This window comes from Nicotiana attenuata, chromosome 6 (assembly GCF_001879085.1).
Source record: "Nicotiana attenuata strain UT chromosome 6, NIATTr2, whole genome shotgun sequence".
NCBI lineage: Eukaryota > Viridiplantae > Streptophyta > Magnoliopsida > Solanales > Solanaceae > Nicotiana > Nicotiana attenuata.
Window position 1 is genome coordinate 78,719,689 of NC_031994.1, and position 17,556 is coordinate 78,737,244.

Genomic DNA, 17,556 nt, shown 5'->3' on the forward strand with positions numbered 1-17,556 from the left:
GCGTCAAGTGTATAAAGCATTTCATGTACGTAAGATCCGCGAAAAGGTTGCACCCAGAGAGGTTGCAATGTACGCATTCTACCCTAATACAAGCGTCGGGTGTATAAAGCATTTCGGTCACATAAGATCCACGAAAGGGATGTACCCCGAGAGGGTGCGATATATGCAGTCTATCCTAATGCAAGAGTCAATGGCTAAATTTACGATTCAAGCACTTAACTTATAGGTAATGGAGATACAACTTTACCGTGCCCCATCCCATGGGAAGAAACAAAAATAAAAATAAAAAGCACAACATCAATGTCATATTGTCACATAATTTCACATTGCTTGCTAAAAGAAGGGACATTAAAGTAATTTCATAGAATATTGCCTCTATAAAAATCACACTACAAAAAGTTCCAAGTACTATAACTCAAGAAAAAATGTATCCAAAACTTCTTGTTTTGGTACTCACTAACTTCTACATTTTCTGCTTACTAGCTTTAGCCTCTGACCCTGACCCTGTCCAAGATTTTTGCATACCTAACACAAAAAAATCAAGGTTCAATTTTTCACCATGCAAAAATTCTAAGTTACTAACACCTGATGATTTTATATTTTCCGGTGTAAAATCGCCGGGAAATTTCTCCGATACCGGACTCGCGGCCGTGTCGGTGAACCCTACAATATTTCCAGGACTTAACACGTTAGGAATGTCATTTGTACGTGCTGATTTGAAGATTGGTGGCATAAATCCTCCTCATTTTCACCCTAGAGCTACAGAAATTGCATACATTTTACGTGGTAAAGTTTATTCAGGTTTTATCGATTCGAATAATCGAGTTTTTTCTAAGGTAATTGAACAAGGAGATGTCATGGTTTTTCCTAGAGGACTAGTACATTTTCAGATGAACGTTGGAAAAATTCCAGCGACGATTTTCGGGTGTTTTAATAGTCAAAATCCAGGCAATATGAAAATTCCAGCAACTATTTTTGGTTCTGGAATTAATGATGAGCTTTTGGAGAAGGCTTTTGGATTAAGTCTTGAGCAAATTGCTATAATTAGAAGGAAGTTTTTTCCTAAAAAGGCAAGGTAAAGTGTGAAGGGCTTTATTGGCCTTTATTGGATATTAAAGAAAAAATTCGAAATTTAAGCAATTGGCTGGACGACTATTTAGGTTAATTCTTCTCGTAATTATTCAGGATCGTCATTGAGTATGGAGTTTCTTGAGAAACGGTGGAAATGAAGGATAAGTTTCCCTTTTTGTTAATTTTGTAATTTTTTTTCGATTACCTTTTTTTCTTTTTTGGCTTATGAATTATTTTTGTTTGTTATTGTCCTTAAAAAGAACTATAGTGAAATGATTTATGACACAATGTTTGTGTTAGTGTAATATAACTAGGCCTTTCTACAATATTCATAGTATTGAATCATTTTTCTCTATTTCTCTATATGTTATACTTCGATTTCTATTATTACCTATTGTCACCCTTGCTTTGATTGTCTTATTTCTTTGTTATTTTGCTGTTGTTACTGTTCTTTGTTTCGTTAGTCTCAACGTGGCTTCTTCACTACTGCTTTTCTTTTTCAAAATTGTTGAGAAATATTTTTCTTGAGCCGCGTCTTCCGGAAACAGCCTCTCTACCTTCACAAGGTAGGGTAAGGTTTGCATACACCAGAGGCGGACACACATGTTAAGTTGAGAGGTCAACGACATTACAAATGTCTCCAAAAAATATTCAGATATTAGCATAGCCCCCCCCCCCCCTCCCCTCCCACCAATCTTTATGAGCAGTGACACTCAATATAAATTTATTACAAATGAGCTTCAGACCTCACATTGTGGGAATATACTGAGTTTGTTGTTGTTCTCTTTTCTTAAAGCTCAGACACTTCTGGAAATTCTTAGTTAGGCAAATATATGCAAGTCATTTTATGTCTAAGCAACACTACACTTATTTCTTCAAGACAGGCCACATCACCATTCACCATATAAAAGCATATTCATTCATAGTAACAAAAAAATTGCACTATCAATGTAATATAATTATTGAACGGGAGCCTTGGAGCAACGGTCAAGTTGTCTCCGTTTGACCTATAGGTCACGGATTCGAGCCATGAAATCAGCCATTGATGCTTGCATCAGGATAGGCTGCCTAATACATTCCCTTGGGATGCGGCCCTACCTCGGACCCTGCGTGCACGCAAAATACTTTGTGCATCGGGCTGCCCTTTAGTGTAATATAACTGCGATAACAAGTTATTACTTTATCTGAATTATTTATAAGACTTGTTATGAAATGCAATATATTGTGACACCATGTTTTTCCCCACATCTCATCAAGAGTAGGGAAACATATGAGAGGCAAGAACTGTTTAATATCACTATCACTGATTACAAAATGAGCAAAAGACATTTGAAATACAAAATATTCTCTAAGTCAAAACTTTGACATCAATATATGAAACTGAAAATGAACGATAAAGCACAAGATATATAGGCCAAAAGACACATCATAACAACAGGAAGAAACCTCGCGCAACAATAAGAATGATCATTCTACCCAGCTAAAAGTGCCTTGATGATTTTGACTCCCATTCCTTCAAGCATTGGGACCAAATGACCAGAACCTGTAAGTTCATGATATTTGATCCACGGTAACTGCTGTGCGATATACCTTTGTAGTATGGCAGGTGAGAGCTTATCCTCATCGCCTTGCCACAAGTGAACGGAACCTTCATTGTTAGGAAATGGGTTCTCAAGATCCATTGGGTCGAATTCCCATGTTCCGAAGCTAATCATCAAGTCTCGGTGGAGAGACTCGTAATCTCCTTGTTGTCTTACTTGTGCCTGAAGTGTCATTGGATAATGAGTAACAGAAACAGTGGAATTTAAGAGAGTAGTTTGATAAGCGCAAGCAAAATGAAAACTCTATAAAACCATAAAGAGAAACATCGCAAAGCAAACTTATTGAACATAGCAAATTACAAAATGTACACATGTTTGGCAATTACGCCTAATCTCGAACACTTGCTGCACTTGACAGCACAGTCTAGAAAACGAGAAACAAGCATGAGAAAATGAGCAGAAATAAGCAACTTTGCACGTGGATTTAGTTTTTATATACAAAAACTTTGCCCGTGGAGTTAATTTTCTATATGCAAAAGCACCACAAGCACACTGAGATCTGCCTATGGGAATGAAAGCTTTAGTATACAAACAGAAGCTAAGGCACCAAACATGCCCGTGCAGACAAACTTTTCTGCTTTTATTTAAACTCATAACATCTATTTGATGTCCATTCTTTTTAGTACACGCTTGAAACACTCTCCTCTACAAATTCATGAAACTGAAGAAATCTTTCATGCAAGTTAGAGAAGAAGAAATTTATCCAGCAATATCTCCCATCTTTTTTCTATTTAGGGCTTGGGCAACAAAAAGCAGGAAATCGGGAGTCAATGTACTATCTTTTACCAAATACTTTCATAATCTGGAAAAGTTCATACAACAATAGGCCACAACTAGAATGGACTACGACTTGAAAATGGCTAAAGCTCAAAAAATATGGCATGATTATGTAATAATCCTTCACCACTAGTGGCAAGCTAAAGAAATGGCATCCGAATAACGTTACCAGCCAAAATGGTGTTCTCTGTCGCATAGTGTGTCATCATCCCTTTGCATGATTTCCCTTAGTAAGCAGAGAGTCATCCTAAGGCCCATTGTCCTCATACACCACATCTTCTTAATTCAGGATCCTATGCACCACATCTACTCAAGATTCCATACACAACAAACATGTTTTTCTATCGCGATGGTTTTCAGGCAAACTTGTGTGCACCTGGACTAATTCATTGGGTACCTACTACCTCCAATCGACACAGGCACCAGGTAATTCTATCCACTAAGGCTTAGGCGGATGAGAAGAAATCACCTAGAGTTTATTTTTGATAGGATTTCACCCACTTCTCCATACACAACAAGCTTATTAGAACCCATTTCTTGTTGAAGGCCTCGACACTTAATAGTGAGACTTGGAGGCTTCAACTAATGCGGGTCCTCTCCAGAACCCTACCTAGATCGAAAAGTAAATGAACCATTATAGCTGACGATATTATCCATTATGCCTTACAATGTCTCCTTATTGAAGGCCAGCTGATGTTTGTAATACGAAGTATTCGTTTCTTATTCAATTAATAATCCATAATACTGAGCTAAATTAGCTATAATGCTTTGTTTTCAAGGGGGTAGTCTAGTGGTCGAGGAACTGGAGTAACGTATCCTAGCAGATGCAACACTAAATTTTTCCCCCTATTTAGTCTAACTATTGGTGGTTAGAGTTACTCAATACATGTACTAGTAAAAAATAACAAGTACCCGTAAATTAATCAAGGTGCACAATCTGGTCAGCACACCATCATCATCGAAAGTAAAAGAAAGTTTAACCATTATGCCCTTACAGTATCTGCTTGTTAAATGCCGATCAATCCTTATCGTTGGAAGTAGATTGATGTCAATGTACTTTTACATATCAGTGGTCCACTTTCAAAACTCGGATACATATATTTATTTCTGACAATCCTAAGCTGCAATTAGAGTTGTAAATTAGCCGACTTGCATGACTTGATTCAACTTCTATAAGCCCAAAGTTGCTACATTTTGGTGCGTTTGATTGCTACATTTTGGTGTGTTCAAACTTGCCACATTTATTCATGTTAACTACAATTCAATAATCACAAACAGGAGCTTCTTGTTCTAGGTCTAAAATATAAAAGCAATTCCAAGTAACTCATTAGACCGCATGTCATAGTCCAAAAGAATAGACTAACTTTGCAGACCAACTCTCAAGAATGCCAAACATAAAATGTTTAGCCTTTTGAAACTGCTGTTGAACTCAAATAGGTTCCTTTTTCCTCATATCTTGTTCTTTTGTCCGCCTATTTCTCTCCGTCCCACCTCACCCCCAACCCTTCGAAGCATTGACCCATTTTTAGTCTTTTAATTGTGTAGTTGGACTCAACTAGGTTTCCTTTTTCTCATCGCTTGTTCTTTTGTTTCATCTCTCTCTCATCCCCCCGCCCCTGCTAGAAAACAACCGTACATGGCTTTAACTTTCTTTAGTTATTCAACTCCTGTTTTCATATCTATCAAGACAAATTTTCTTTAGTTACATAACTTCCATTTTCATAATTTTTGTTGGAGAAACTAAATAATAAAAACTGTTTTTCTATTGCTTAAAATTTTAGATGAGGCGGTCACGTACTTTAATATGGTATAGCCGGACCTATCCCTAATGTTGGGATACTCAATGTTGGGGTCACCCATTTCAGGTTCACGCTCCAAATTTCCAACGCTAGAGGTTCGGAAAGGTAGGGAACTAGAATCTCACATCGGCTAAGTGTATGAGATGTAGTCTCTATTTATGGTCTTTGACACTTCTCACCTTGAGCTAGCTCTAGGGGTTGAGTTACACCTTAGGTTCACTTATCTCAAAAATATCAATCTTGTTCTTTTGTTCTCCTTCATCTTCCTTTCTCTATTTCTTCATGTTTGAAGAAGGAGTTATACACTCTTTGAGTACCTTTAAGAGATGAGAATTTATCTTTGGCTAGATATACGAAATACTATAATCTAGGTAATGGTAGACTACAATTCATTGTGTTTTCCTTCAAACCTGTTCATTATGTATAACATTTTTTGGCTAACGCTTTACCTGTCTAAATACTTCTAGTACTCTTCTCTTTTGCAGAATTCGAGAAAAATCAAAATAAACAGAAAGTTAAGATGGTCTGTTAGAGTTGATTCTACAATTTGAATCTGGATTCAAGAAAATAGGAAAACTGATGCAAACTGGATAGCTAATTTTCTTTTTGATAAATTAACATTTTCCATCGTTGTGCACCAAGTCGGTGTTAGCTACACAAAGGTAGAGTGTACAAGGATGCTTTAGGCCTCCCAAAAATCTAGCCAACTATCTATAGTCCCGGTCCATCATTAGATTGGAACTTCTTATTTGATCCATCTATTTACATTTACACACCATTTTCAGACCATGAAAAAAGAATCACTACTGACATGCACAACAGGACACCAAAAAGGTTAGATCAAAGAAGTTAAAACCTTGGTACCTAGTCATTTAAAGAAAATTATCAAAGCATCAGAACATTTTGAGCTGTCATTTCATGCCCTAGGTTTGGAATTCTGTAAATGCAAGTCGTCTACCCTAAAAATGAAGATGATAAAGATGAATAGAGAGATGCTTATATGATTGGCAAACTGGTAGTACAAGTGCAATTGATCACCTGGTCAAATGATATTTTTTCGCAAAATTAAACTAGGCCATCTATACTTGCATCGTTACAACAAATGGATACGAAAGGACAGAGCTCTTACACGATAGTCCTGGGATTCCTGGCTTGAGCGTTGCTTGGAAATTAGCTCTAGGTCCTGTGAAGAGAAAACGGCAGGGTTGCGACCTGCAGCACTGCATGCAGGAAAGAACTTCTGACTGTTCCACCAATATGTAAGCCACGGAAAGTAATGAGCAACACGAAGTGTCCATTGGTCTTGAGGAAGCCGAAGATTGAATGCTTCTTGCGACAAATTGGCGGGGAACCTAGGCCACCAGTAGTTGACGACTGGTGCAATAAGAGCCGCGCCTGCCAATCTATTACAAGTAACGGAACGTGATTCTTGAATCTTGATATTTATTTCAAATTACTTAATAAAACAAAAAAAAAAATCATAAATTTTGCTCCTGACAGAAGCGGTTGAGATTCGTTTATAGAGTCTGCTTTTTCCAGAAAAAATTTCAAGCTTCTCTTCTACAACAACTAATGAATTGACAGAGATTCCATATGACGTCTAACGCTCTCCTAACGTACATAAAATGAAAATGAGATTACCTATGAGGAATGTATCTGAGACAGGTCCAAACAGCCTGTCCCCCCATTGAAAATCCCATAACATAGAATTTGGATCCTAGACCTAATTGATCGGCAAGCTCCTGTACATCAAACGCCAAGCTCTTTACTGTTCGTTTTGGATTAGGATCACTTTCTCCATAACCAGGTCTGTCAAAGGAAACAACGTACACTCCTAAACTTTCAATAACATCCTGCAAAAGAAGATTTTTTTTTTCAAAAAACAGAGTTGGTCCGTAAAAGAATACGAGCAAAAGGATCAAGTGACATTTTACTTGAGAGAGGGTGCCGGCAATTGGGACATCATGTCGGCAACAATCGTACCCATGGATATACACAATCTTATACTTTGCGTTCTCTTTAGGTACACCAATTTCCTTGTAAGCCAAGAATCTTCCGTCACTAAGTTTGATCCTAGGTGCGGTGACAGGAGGACCATCGGGGGACCCACAGGTTTTCGGGGGAGGCGGCCGTGTTGCCTGATAAGCCCACGCCAAGAACCCCGTCAAAACAACCAGAAGAATTTTTCCAAATATCCCTGAAATGTTCTCATTTGAGTTGCAAGATAATCCCAAAAATCAAATAACTTTGAAGAACAAAACAACAGAGCAATCACATTCCAGCGTCTAATAAAAATAACAAAAGAATGGAGATTGTGTAGAGAAACATTTGCACATTCAAGCAGCCTAAATCAAGTTAAACCGAAATTTCCGCTCCAAAGAGAAGACAAATTGGTTCTATTTACAGTTTAAACTTGTATAAACAAAATGATATATCCAATTCCAAGATTGATGAAAAGCATCTCATTTAATACAATTCGAACAAAAAAAATGAAATTTTGTATAGAAGCATTTGTAAACTCAAGCAACTTAAGGCAAGTTAAATAAAAATGTTGCAATTTTAACTAAAAACCAATTTAAACCGAACTTGTATAACTAATAAGTACGATATATCCAATTCCAAATATTGCTTTAACACCGACAACGTAAAGATCTTTTTAAATCATCAGTAAATTTTAACATTGTGATAGCAGGTTAATTACCATTTTTACCAAGATACCAAGTAATGCATATCAGGAAATCTCGACCTGATTGTGTAAATAGTTTTTATACCATCGGTGCATAGAATGGAAACTCAACCAAGACTCACCGAAAGGACCCACCATCTATAGTAATAGGTGTGCATGTGAGAGCAAATCAAAATCAAAACTTTCACAGTAAATGTAATAAAGTTATCAACTTTACAGAATTAAGATTCAATTCATCACTATATCGTTTACAGTGTAAAGATCTTTCTACACTATCAGTAATTTAACCTATCATAGCACGCTAGTTACGATTTTTACCAAGATACCAATATCAAGAAATTAACATGTAAATTACCTAATAAATGACCTGATTGTGTAAATATTTTTTACATCGTTAGCGCATAGGCGTGCATGCCCCAATAAACTCATTCAAATGTGAGAGAATATCAAAATCAAAACTTTCCACCAAATGTAATAAAGTTATCAACTTTACATAATAAAGATTCAGTTATTCATCACTATATATTCTAAAACATATGATAAAATTGAAAATTCATACCAAAAAAAGAAAACAAAAGAAAGAAACTCAAAATCAGAATCAAAATCAAAATCAAAACTTTCTCCACCAAATATAACAGATTTATGAACTTTACATAATCAAGATTCAGTTTTTCATCACTATATATTCTACATATGATACATTTGAAAATTCATATTACCAAAACAAAAAAAAGGAAAAAGAAAAATGAAAGCCCACCTGAAGAAAAAGGAAAAGAAGTTTTTTGCTTAGCTTTACGAGTGTGAGCTCTGGCTGAAGCTGCTGAAATTTTCCTTGGAACCCCAGCTGCCATTTTTTTTTAAATCACTTGTAAATTCTTGATTTTGAATTTACTAGCTCTGTATTGTAGTATAAGTGTAGATTTATTCACAGATTTAAACTCAATTCAGGTACAAAAGAAGACAGAGCGATCTGAGTCTGAGCTCTCTGATCTAATAATAGTTGCACTTTTGAAGAGTTCTTGCCCAATATTGTGCTTATCTTTGACTAGGTATATTTTGGTCCCTTATATATAATCCTGTTCATATTTAGTCCCTTAAATATGCTAAAGTGGAGCACCTTTAGTCTTGCTGACACAATGTATTAAAAAACTAACCGTGTTACCCAACTCTGATTCATGAAGCAAATCTTCTCTCTAAAGCAAAACATTTCCTCTCATTTTATTGGATAACGTAAACTATCACTTTTGTTCCTTATTTTTAGATATTGTCTTTTAAAATTTTGACCTTGAAATATCCCTTTATGTGCCAGTTTTTAATGAGAAAATGACAATGTATAGCTGCTGTAAAAATAATTAGCCGAAAAAGTATATTAAAATTGTATAATTTTTTCGTATATATATTTACATTTAAAAATTTTGGTTTGTTTTTCCAAAAAAGAAAAGTTAAAATTTGAAAGAAAAAAAAAATAGAGCTGCCAGGATCACTTCTAGGCATATTATTGAAGCAAACGAATAATTAGGTTGTATTATCACTTTTAGCCAGTGTCAGAAACTATTTACATCTGGTAGCCGAAAAAGTATATAAATTTATATAATTTTTGTATATTAACATAAAAAATGTATATATCCCCTTCTGTGCCAGTTTTCAATGAAAAAATAACATTGTATATATATACAGTGTCATTTTTTCATTCCCCTTCTGTGCCAGTTTTCAATGAAAAAATGACATTGTATATATACAGTGTCATTTTTTCATTGAAAACTGGCACAGAAGGAGATATTTTCAAGATCAAAACTTTAGAAGACATTATCTAAAAATGAGGAATTAAAGTGATAATTTGCGTTATCCAATAAAAGGAGAGGAAACGTTTTGCTTCAGAGCAAAAGATTTGCTTCATGAATCAGAGTTGGCTAACACCGTTAGTTTTGAACACATTATGTCAGTGAGACTAAAGGTGTTCTACCTTAGCATACTTAAGGGACTAAATATGCTCAAGGTTATATTTGAGAGATCAAAATAGACCTACCTTCAAAAGAAAAAGGATAATATTGGCCAAAAACTCTAAGGACACCTTTTGACCCAAGCATATTTTATTTTCTTTTTTTAACTCTTTCCCCCCCCCCCCCCCCCCTTTTTGGTTTGTAAAAAGAAACTCTTTTACATTGGAGGATAGTGGGAATAGTATTTACACCTAATATGTGGAAAATTCTTACCATAGTCTGATAGCATTAGATTATAAGATTTGATGCTTTTTTTTTTGGTTCCTAATTAATTTTTAATATGTCTAAAAGCTTTTTATTATTACTCCCTTTATTTTATTTTATATGTCTTAGTTAAACTGGCTATGAGGATTAATAATGGAAAGAAGTACTTTTTGAATCTTCTAATGAGAATGTTGGAATTATAAATATAGAAAGGGGCATTTTTTTGAAAATTAGGCTAAAAAGGAAAGTAAGATACATAAATTAAGGGGGATGTATTATTATTATTATTATTATACTAAGAATATACCGTTCGTGCCCTAGATGATCTAGATGATATAGAAGAAAGACTTTGATTGGGTGCATCTTCTTATACGTCCTGAGTTAAATTGCATTACTAAACCTGGGTAAGCCATTCCTAAACCAAGATTTTCACCGGTAACAGATCCTCGGTATGTTAAGGAAGAAGCTAGTATTGAGGAGTAAGTTGAGCAGTAATCATATCCGTATCCCTTTGATTCTATTCCAACGGAGAATTGTCTAAGTGCTCTCCTTTGTCTCATTGTTTATCTCGTAATCATTCGATTCCGCCCCTAAAGCTAGCTCCTACTCCTCCTCCTTCTCCTTTAGGATAGGATCCTCCTTGGTGCTTTTTACATAACACTCTCGGCCGCCCAAGAGGACTGGCTATCTTTCTCTTTATACGCAATATCTTGAAAGGCAAAGAAAAACATTTACCTTGGCAACGTCATTGACTGATATATTCATTGCATGGAATGCCACACTCAATTGTCTATTATTATTATTATTATTATTATTATTATTATTATTATTATTATTATTATTATTATTATTATAATAATACCTTCTCGGTTCCCAAAATATATCTGGTTCAACTTGAAAGTGTCAACACATCTAATTTTAAGTATGAAGTTGAAAATCAGTTTGTCTATCCGTTTATACTAAAATTTACATCTTCGCCAGAAGATTAAAATGAAAAGAAAAAAAATTACATTCAGAAAAGTACTTGAATATAAAAAAATGACAAATATTTAATTCAAGCTGAAGGTTGTAGTTAGTGTGAAGAGGCACACGATTTATTAGATGGAAGGTTTGAAAATTTTGTTTCTCATATATTTTCTCTCTTGATAACCGAGAAATTGCCAATAGTTAGTGGCATACGATTTGAAACTCGATGAATAATGGGTTCATTCCTTTACCCTTTTACTAGAAGATTCAAATCCGTGGCCGCATGCCCGATGCCCCTAATCCATATATCATGGGCTATAGTTTTACCACTAGACCAGAGCCTAGCGGCTAGACAGCGTGATTATAGTACTCATATTGTACCTAACACGCAATTCATATTGTGTTGGAATCTGTTTCAGGACACGAGCACGGAGGATCCTTGGGAGTGAACGTCAAGATAAGAGAGGCAGGGCTAGTCTATTAGGTATATGTTCGACCGAACGTAGTTACTTAGCTTAAACATTGTATTTATATTAAAAAAATCTATTAATTATGTATAAATATCTAATTGCGAACCCAATAACCAAGATGAATTAGGAGTTCCGTGGCGAATTCAGAACCCATAAAATTCAAATTTTGGCTTCGCCTCTGAAGACGGGGGCTCGGCATAACATCTTGAGACTTCTAGCCTTATGTCCTCCACAAAGGCTTTGAATGGTTCCACTCTTAAATCCCCTCTACCATCTTTAATGAAACTCAAGTGGTTCTACAAATGCTTGATAACAATTAGAAAACAAAAACTTTTATACCATATGAATTTGGCTTAAATTAAGGAGCAAAAACATCAAGTTCTCACAGAATAGACCACAAAATAGTCTCAAAATGCCAATTCTCTTATTAAAAACTATAACAAGCCGTATAGATTATGGAATATACTCAAAGTACAAGCTAGGCAACGAAAATGATACGCGTGATATAACATGTCAAACGATCTAGTGTATGTAACTCTTACGAAACATTTTTCTCGCCAATTAAAAGAGATTTGACGATCTTGTCTGCCATGCCATTAACCACCGGAAACATGTGACCAGCACCTGGAATTTCATGATATTGAATCCATGGTTGTCGTTGTGCAATATATCGTTGTAAAGTTACAGGTACGAGCTTATCCTCGTCCCCTTGCCATAAGTGAACTGAACCTTCATTGTTAGGAAATGGATTTTCCAAATCCACGGGATCAAACTCCCATGTCCCGAAGCCAATCATTAAGTCACGGTGGAGTGACTCGTGTTGTCCCTGTTGTCTCACCTGAGCCTGAGGATTGTCATGAAGTTAAGAGTAATGGTCAGGTACTAAATAAGATGAGGATATGAAAGCTACATAATACACAAACATGCACTAACAAGCAACAGTTATTCAAATTTTTATTGGAATGAGGCCTATAATTGCATAAATGGTGAAGGCTCTCAGAGATTTACTTCCTCATTTGACCAACAACAAAAGAAACAGTATGTTAAAGTGTTAAAGATGTGCAAAAGCATCTGCAGGAATGCTCTCGCAGTTGAACCATTTAGTAAGCGACTAAGCGTAGCTAATTAGAAGTACTCTGGATTCAAAGATGTTATTAGGGATGTGAGTATTACACCGAGTTAGCATGAAATTGAATGACTAAAGTACTTGTTCCAAGCTCATCAGTTCATCCTATGACTTCAGGTGTACAGCCTAGGCCACCAATTTTGATATCTTTCATGTCCAGCTTTACTATTTTTCGGTCAAACTCATACACGGCCCCCCTAAACTTGTCGAATACTTTCACTTTGATACTTAAAAACTAGGACTAGTACTATTGAACACCTGAACTCGAACAATGTCAATGGGAAGAATTCAATGACCTAGTCAATAAGATCTTTTAATACAATTGCATGGCCAGTGATATTGTTTTCTCATGAAAATAGAGACATCCAAATTGCAACTTATCTGCAGCTAGCCTAGCACTTGAAGTATGTTAGTCTTCTATCCTGTTTACTCTCCCCTTTATTCTGCAAATTTTAGCCCAACCGTGCTATTCACTGATTCATCCAGCAGATTAATTATCAGAAGCCAAAAGATATCACAGTGAGTTACCTTTCTTTCCTTAAGCTGTTAGACACTATATCTGATCGCATCGCTAGTAAAAATGCCCAACATTTGATATATGGGACACATTGATTTTAAACTGAATATTGAGACAGTTCGACTTAAAAAAGGCAATTTTCTATTAGGCCACAAGAAAATATTGTAAAACTTCACGAGCTTACCTGGACGAGGTAAGTGGGTGATCAGGGAGGGAGGCCCAAGGCCTAGGTAGGTGACCATAGTACTTTGGAGGGATGTCTATCTAAGGTTGGTCCAAGTGGTAGAAAATTGTAAAATATCACGAACATGAAGCCACATTCACGCAGAAAGGGAGTTAGGATGAAGGAAGGCAAGCCCAGTGCACCGTTTGTACGAGGCATTTCCTAACATAAAATTCCATTGAGAGTTCATACTGGCAGTCCGGCACCAGCTCACGAATGTCGTTCTTCGGTACCGCCATCAGTCTAGCCACCCAGGTGATATATCTACTCAGGGTGAACTGTCACTCTCTTTCTCCTTTTTTTTGGCATTGTGATAAGGACCTCCGGGTGAACTATCTTAAGGTTCCTTGACCAGTTTTCCCTCCTTAATTCCTCCTCGTCCTTATTTGATTAAGTATTCTTTTCAAATTCAACCAAGTATCCATCATCAGATGATTACACCCTTTTTTACGCCCTATTAATCTTTTTTTCTTCTGATAGGTAATGCCGTTCGTGCGTGTGGTAATTCTATGTTGATCATCCTATTTATTTCAGGCGCATTTGTTTAGAGTTAATATCTTGCAAAAGTTGCCCTATTTCTTCTTCAGATGAACAAACCGTCTCCCTTTTTCCGGAGTAAAATACTACCACTCGTGTGTGCACGTCTAGCTAAGACCTCATTGCTGAGCTAAAACTTTATCACTGTTAGGTTATCGTACTCTGCTAACCTCAAAACTTTTGGCATTGCAAGGATAAACAAACCTGATCTCTCCCAAAAACAAATGAACGTATGCCAAATATTTAAGTTCTTCCAATATCACAATAAATTGAGAAAAATATATTCTCTTCCAATTGAACTTATTCCTGTCAAAATAAGGCTAATTATAGCCGTCAATCACGTGATGTTTAGTGATATTCGAAGGCACAATAAATCTGTAGAAAAATTAGAAGAGCACTTACATAAAGGTCTTTTCTGGCACGATACGTGGGCATCAATTCTAAGTCTTGGGAAGAAAGAGCACCAGGATTGTAAGAAGCAGCACTACAAGCTGGAAAAAATTTCTGAGTGTTCCACCAGTAGGTAAGCCACGGAAGATAGTGAGCGACACGAAGATTCCATCTATCCTGAGGAAGCTGATGGCCAAATACTTCGCTGGACAAGTTCGCGGGGAAATTAGGCCACCAGTAGTTGGTAACTGGTGCTAGAAGAGCCGCTCCAGCCAATCTTTTACATATCACACGAGTAAAGCTTATAAGATGGATGAAAACGATAACTAAACAAGAAAAAAGGTCACAACAGCTGCTAGTTCTTAAATCTAACACCATCTGTTTTGTGTCATTTCTTCCCCGAACATTGTTATGCAGGGTAGAGCTAGAAACCAATGTACGGCTTCGACCGAACCCAGTAGCTTTAATCCAAACTTAGTGTCTGTATTAAAACATTTACTAAATATGTATAAACATTCAATTCAGAACCCAGTTACTAACACCTTATATCGCTATTCTAATTCAATTTAGAACTCATAAAGTTCAAATCCTGGCTCCGCCTCTACGCAAACGTTCCTATATGGACGACTCTCTGGCTAGTATATAAGGATAGTATAAGTACCTGTGAGGAATATATTTGAGCAATGTCCAAACAGCTTGTCCCCCCATGGAAAATCCAACGACATAGAATTTGGATCCAAGTCCTAATTGATCAGCAAGTTCCTGTACATCAAAAGCCAAGCTCTTCACTGTTCGCTTCGGATTAGGATCACTTTCTCCATAACCGGGTCTATCAATGGAAACAATGTACACTCCCAAGCTTTCAGTAACCTCCTGCCAAAAAAACGCATCTTATTACCACAAAACTAAGACCTCAAAAGGGTATAAGCAAAAGAAATGACGACAAAATGCAGGGTGAACGGGCGAGAGTTACCATAGAGAGGCCGGTTGCAACAACAGCATCGTGTCTGTTAGAATCATACCCGTGAATGAACACAATCTTATGCTTTGCTTGATCTCTCGGTACACCATGCTCCTTGTAAGCCAAGTGCCGACCGTCACTTAGTTTTATTCTAGGTGATGTGATAGGAGGACCATCTGGGGTGCCACAAACCTTTGGAGGAGGAGGCTGCATTGCCTTATAAGCATATGCTAAGAACCCCACAAAGAGAACCACTAGAATTTTCCCAAACATCCCTGAAAATTTTCCCATTTTTTGCTATCAATAGAATCTTAAAACCAAGAAAACAAGAACAATCTCTTCTTTCCAAGGGTCAAAATCACATTAGGGACAAAAAATTCTAGGTGATTTCTTCCCAATGGGGCTTGAACGAACCTATGGCTTAAAGCAATTTTTGAACTCCTTCGCGAACACAGTTGAATCTTCGCTTATTTCAAGGGGATTCAGCAGTTGATAAATAACTAAGAAAAGTTCCATTTTTACTATACAATATAATTTTTCGGAAAACGGGATTCAATTGAACCCCCTTGCCTGAATCTAGCTATGCCGCTACCCTGAGAGGCGCGCAAGCTGGCCTAGACACCTCTTTTATAAAAAACAAGAAAAAAGCAATCTTTTCAACCAACTTTTGTTCACTAACATTATCACAGTAAATTTTATTATGTCCAGTAACTTGCAAGCACACTTTTAGCAACTCAAACAAATTTCAACCAACTTTTTCAAACTCTACATTTCAATATATGCCAAATTTACCCAGCAAATTCCCATATAAAGAAAAAAGTCATTTACCAATATTTTACTTCTTTTCTGACGATCTTGACTATTAGATTATAATCTTCCTGAGTTCTTGGTCTCAAGCAGAGGCGGATAGAGCCTTTGCTTAAAGGGTCAACTGAACCCAGTATTTTTGACACGGAATGCAGATATATATGTAAAAAAACTATTAAAAAATCAACAAATACACCTTTTCTGCGCATCAAAAACTGCTTCTGCGTATACCCAAAAATATTTTTTTCCTTCTAAACGCTTGACCAAACTTCGAAGTAAATGGCATTATAATAACTAAAATGAAAGGCAGACTAATCAAGATATCTCCAACAACAACAACAAACCCAATGGATTCTCACAAGTGGGTTTGGGACGCCTTACCCCTACGCTGGGGACGGAGCTAGAGAGTGAGTTAAGGGTTCGGCCAAACCCAGTAGTTTTGGTTTAAACCCTGTATTTAAAAAAAGAAAGGGCAACCCAGTGCACTAAGCTCCCGCTATGCGCGGAATCCAGGGAAGGGTCGGGTCACAAGGGTCTATCGTACGCAACCCTGCATTTCTGCAAGAGTCTGTTTCCACGGCTCGAACCCGTGACCTCCTGGTCAAACCCTGTATTTGTTAGATTAAATTCATTAAACATTACAAATTATTAATTTAGAATTCAGTAACTTAAAAATGGTTGAAATCCCAAACCCATAAACTTCAAATCCTGGCTCCGCCTATATGCCTGCGAGTGCAGAAAGGTTGTTTCCAATATACCCTCGACAAATTCTCCAAAAAAAAAAAAAAAAAAAAAAAGAGCTAGTAAAAGATTTAGCACCTGAAGGAAGAGGAATGGAACTCTTTTGCTTAGGCTTTCTAGTATGAGACCTGGCTGATGCTGCTGATATTTTTCTGCTCATTTTCGCTACCATTTTTCTTACCCAAACTTCCTCAAACGAATTCAAAGCACAATTTTCTAAACTATTAAAAGGTCTAGATTTGGTGAGGTTTGGCCAATAAGCATTGTCAGTACTATTTCTTGATATTATCAACTAATCATTGTTTGTTTCTAGCATTATTTATGTTTGCTTCACATGCAAATATTTGTGAATTAATGTGATTCACAATTTAGTGCATTATTTTAATTAAAATAGAGATTAGAGAATTTGAATTCTGAAAAATTGGTTTGAAGAGTATTTCAAGTGAATAATGGTTTACTTATTAAAAAAAAATCGTGAAGTTCATGTTCGAAACATAATTCAAATATTTTTATTGGCCAAGCTTATACAATCACCTTATTTTGAAAAGTGATTTTTTAGGAATAATTTTCAAAAAATACTTTTGATGAGAAATAATTTTTTTTTATTTATTAATATAAAAAGTATTTTTGATCAGCAATTAATATTTAGTAAAGCTTTAAAAAGTGATTCTAAATATATT

At 36.2% G+C, this 17,556-nt stretch overlaps 3 protein-coding genes across 4 annotated transcripts; 1 reads left to right on the forward strand and 2 right to left on the reverse strand.

Annotated features, from left to right (window-relative positions):
* On the forward strand, nucleotides 411-1,441 carry LOC109228330 (germin-like protein subfamily 3 member 2). Its single transcript, XM_019393481.1, has one exon. It carries the CDS (start codon nucleotides 426-428, stop codon nucleotides 1,077-1,079), a length of 654 nt encoding a protein of 217 aa, XP_019249026.1. The 5' UTR covers nucleotides 411-425; the 3' UTR covers nucleotides 1,080-1,441.
* Nucleotides 2,274-8,986, reverse strand: LOC109227301. The gene is made up of 5 exons (XM_019392412.1): nucleotides 8,692-8,986; nucleotides 7,183-7,445; nucleotides 6,890-7,101; nucleotides 6,378-6,651; nucleotides 2,274-2,834 (listed from the first exon to the last, which is right to left on the reverse strand). The coding sequence occupies exons 1-5, from the start codon at nucleotides 8,783-8,785 to the stop codon at nucleotides 2,544-2,546; spliced, it is 1,134 nt and encodes a 377-aa protein (XP_019247957.1). The 5' UTR covers nucleotides 8,786-8,986; the 3' UTR covers nucleotides 2,274-2,543.
* Nucleotides 11,977-17,270, reverse strand: LOC109227302. 2 transcript variants are annotated; one of them, XM_019392415.1, is made up of 5 exons: nucleotides 16,955-17,270; nucleotides 15,341-15,603; nucleotides 15,029-15,237; nucleotides 14,380-14,644; nucleotides 11,977-12,418 (listed from the first exon to the last, which is right to left on the reverse strand). In XM_019392415.1, exons 1-5 carry the CDS (start codon nucleotides 17,046-17,048, stop codon nucleotides 12,113-12,115), a joined length of 1,137 nt encoding a protein of 378 aa, XP_019247960.1. In that variant the 5' UTR covers nucleotides 17,049-17,270; the 3' UTR covers nucleotides 11,977-12,112. The 2 variants fall into 2 exon arrangements, with proteins under 2 accessions (XP_019247960.1, XP_019247959.1); XM_019392414.1 differs by having other exon boundaries at nucleotides 15,029-15,240; nucleotides 16,955-17,262.

What these genes read in the sequence shown, in the direction of transcription:
- LOC109228330 (XM_019393481.1), top strand. Translation starts at nt 426, where the DNA reads ATGTATCCAAAACTTCTTGTTTTGGTACTCACTAACTTCTACATTTTC.
- LOC109227301 (XM_019392412.1), bottom strand. Translation starts at nt 8,785, where the DNA reads ATGGCAGCTGGGGTTCCAAGGAAAATTTCAGCAGCTTCAGCCAGAGCT. An exon ending in TTCTTTTCCTTTTTCTTCAG is followed by an intron (nt 7,446 to 8,691) that starts GTGGGCTTTCAT and finishes AGAACATTTCAG; the next exon opens with GGATATTTGGAAAAATTCTT. An exon ending in CTCAGATACATTCCTCATAG is followed by an intron (nt 6,652 to 6,889) that starts GTAATCTCATTT and finishes TACTTGTAATAG; the next exon opens with ATTGGCAGGCGCGGCTCTTA.
- LOC109227302 (XM_019392414.1), bottom strand. Translation starts at nt 17,048, where the DNA reads ATGGTAGCGAAAATGAGCAGAAAAATATCAGCAGCATCAGCCAGGTCT. An exon ending in TTCCATTCCTCTTCCTTCAG is followed by an intron (nt 15,604 to 16,954) that starts GTGCTAAATCTT and finishes GAAAATTTTCAG; the next exon opens with GGATGTTTGGGAAAATTCTA. An exon ending in GTGCCAGAAAAGACCTTTAT is followed by an intron (nt 12,419 to 14,379) that starts GTAAGTGCTCTT and finishes GACAATCCTCAG; the next exon opens with GCTCAGGTGAGACAACAGGG.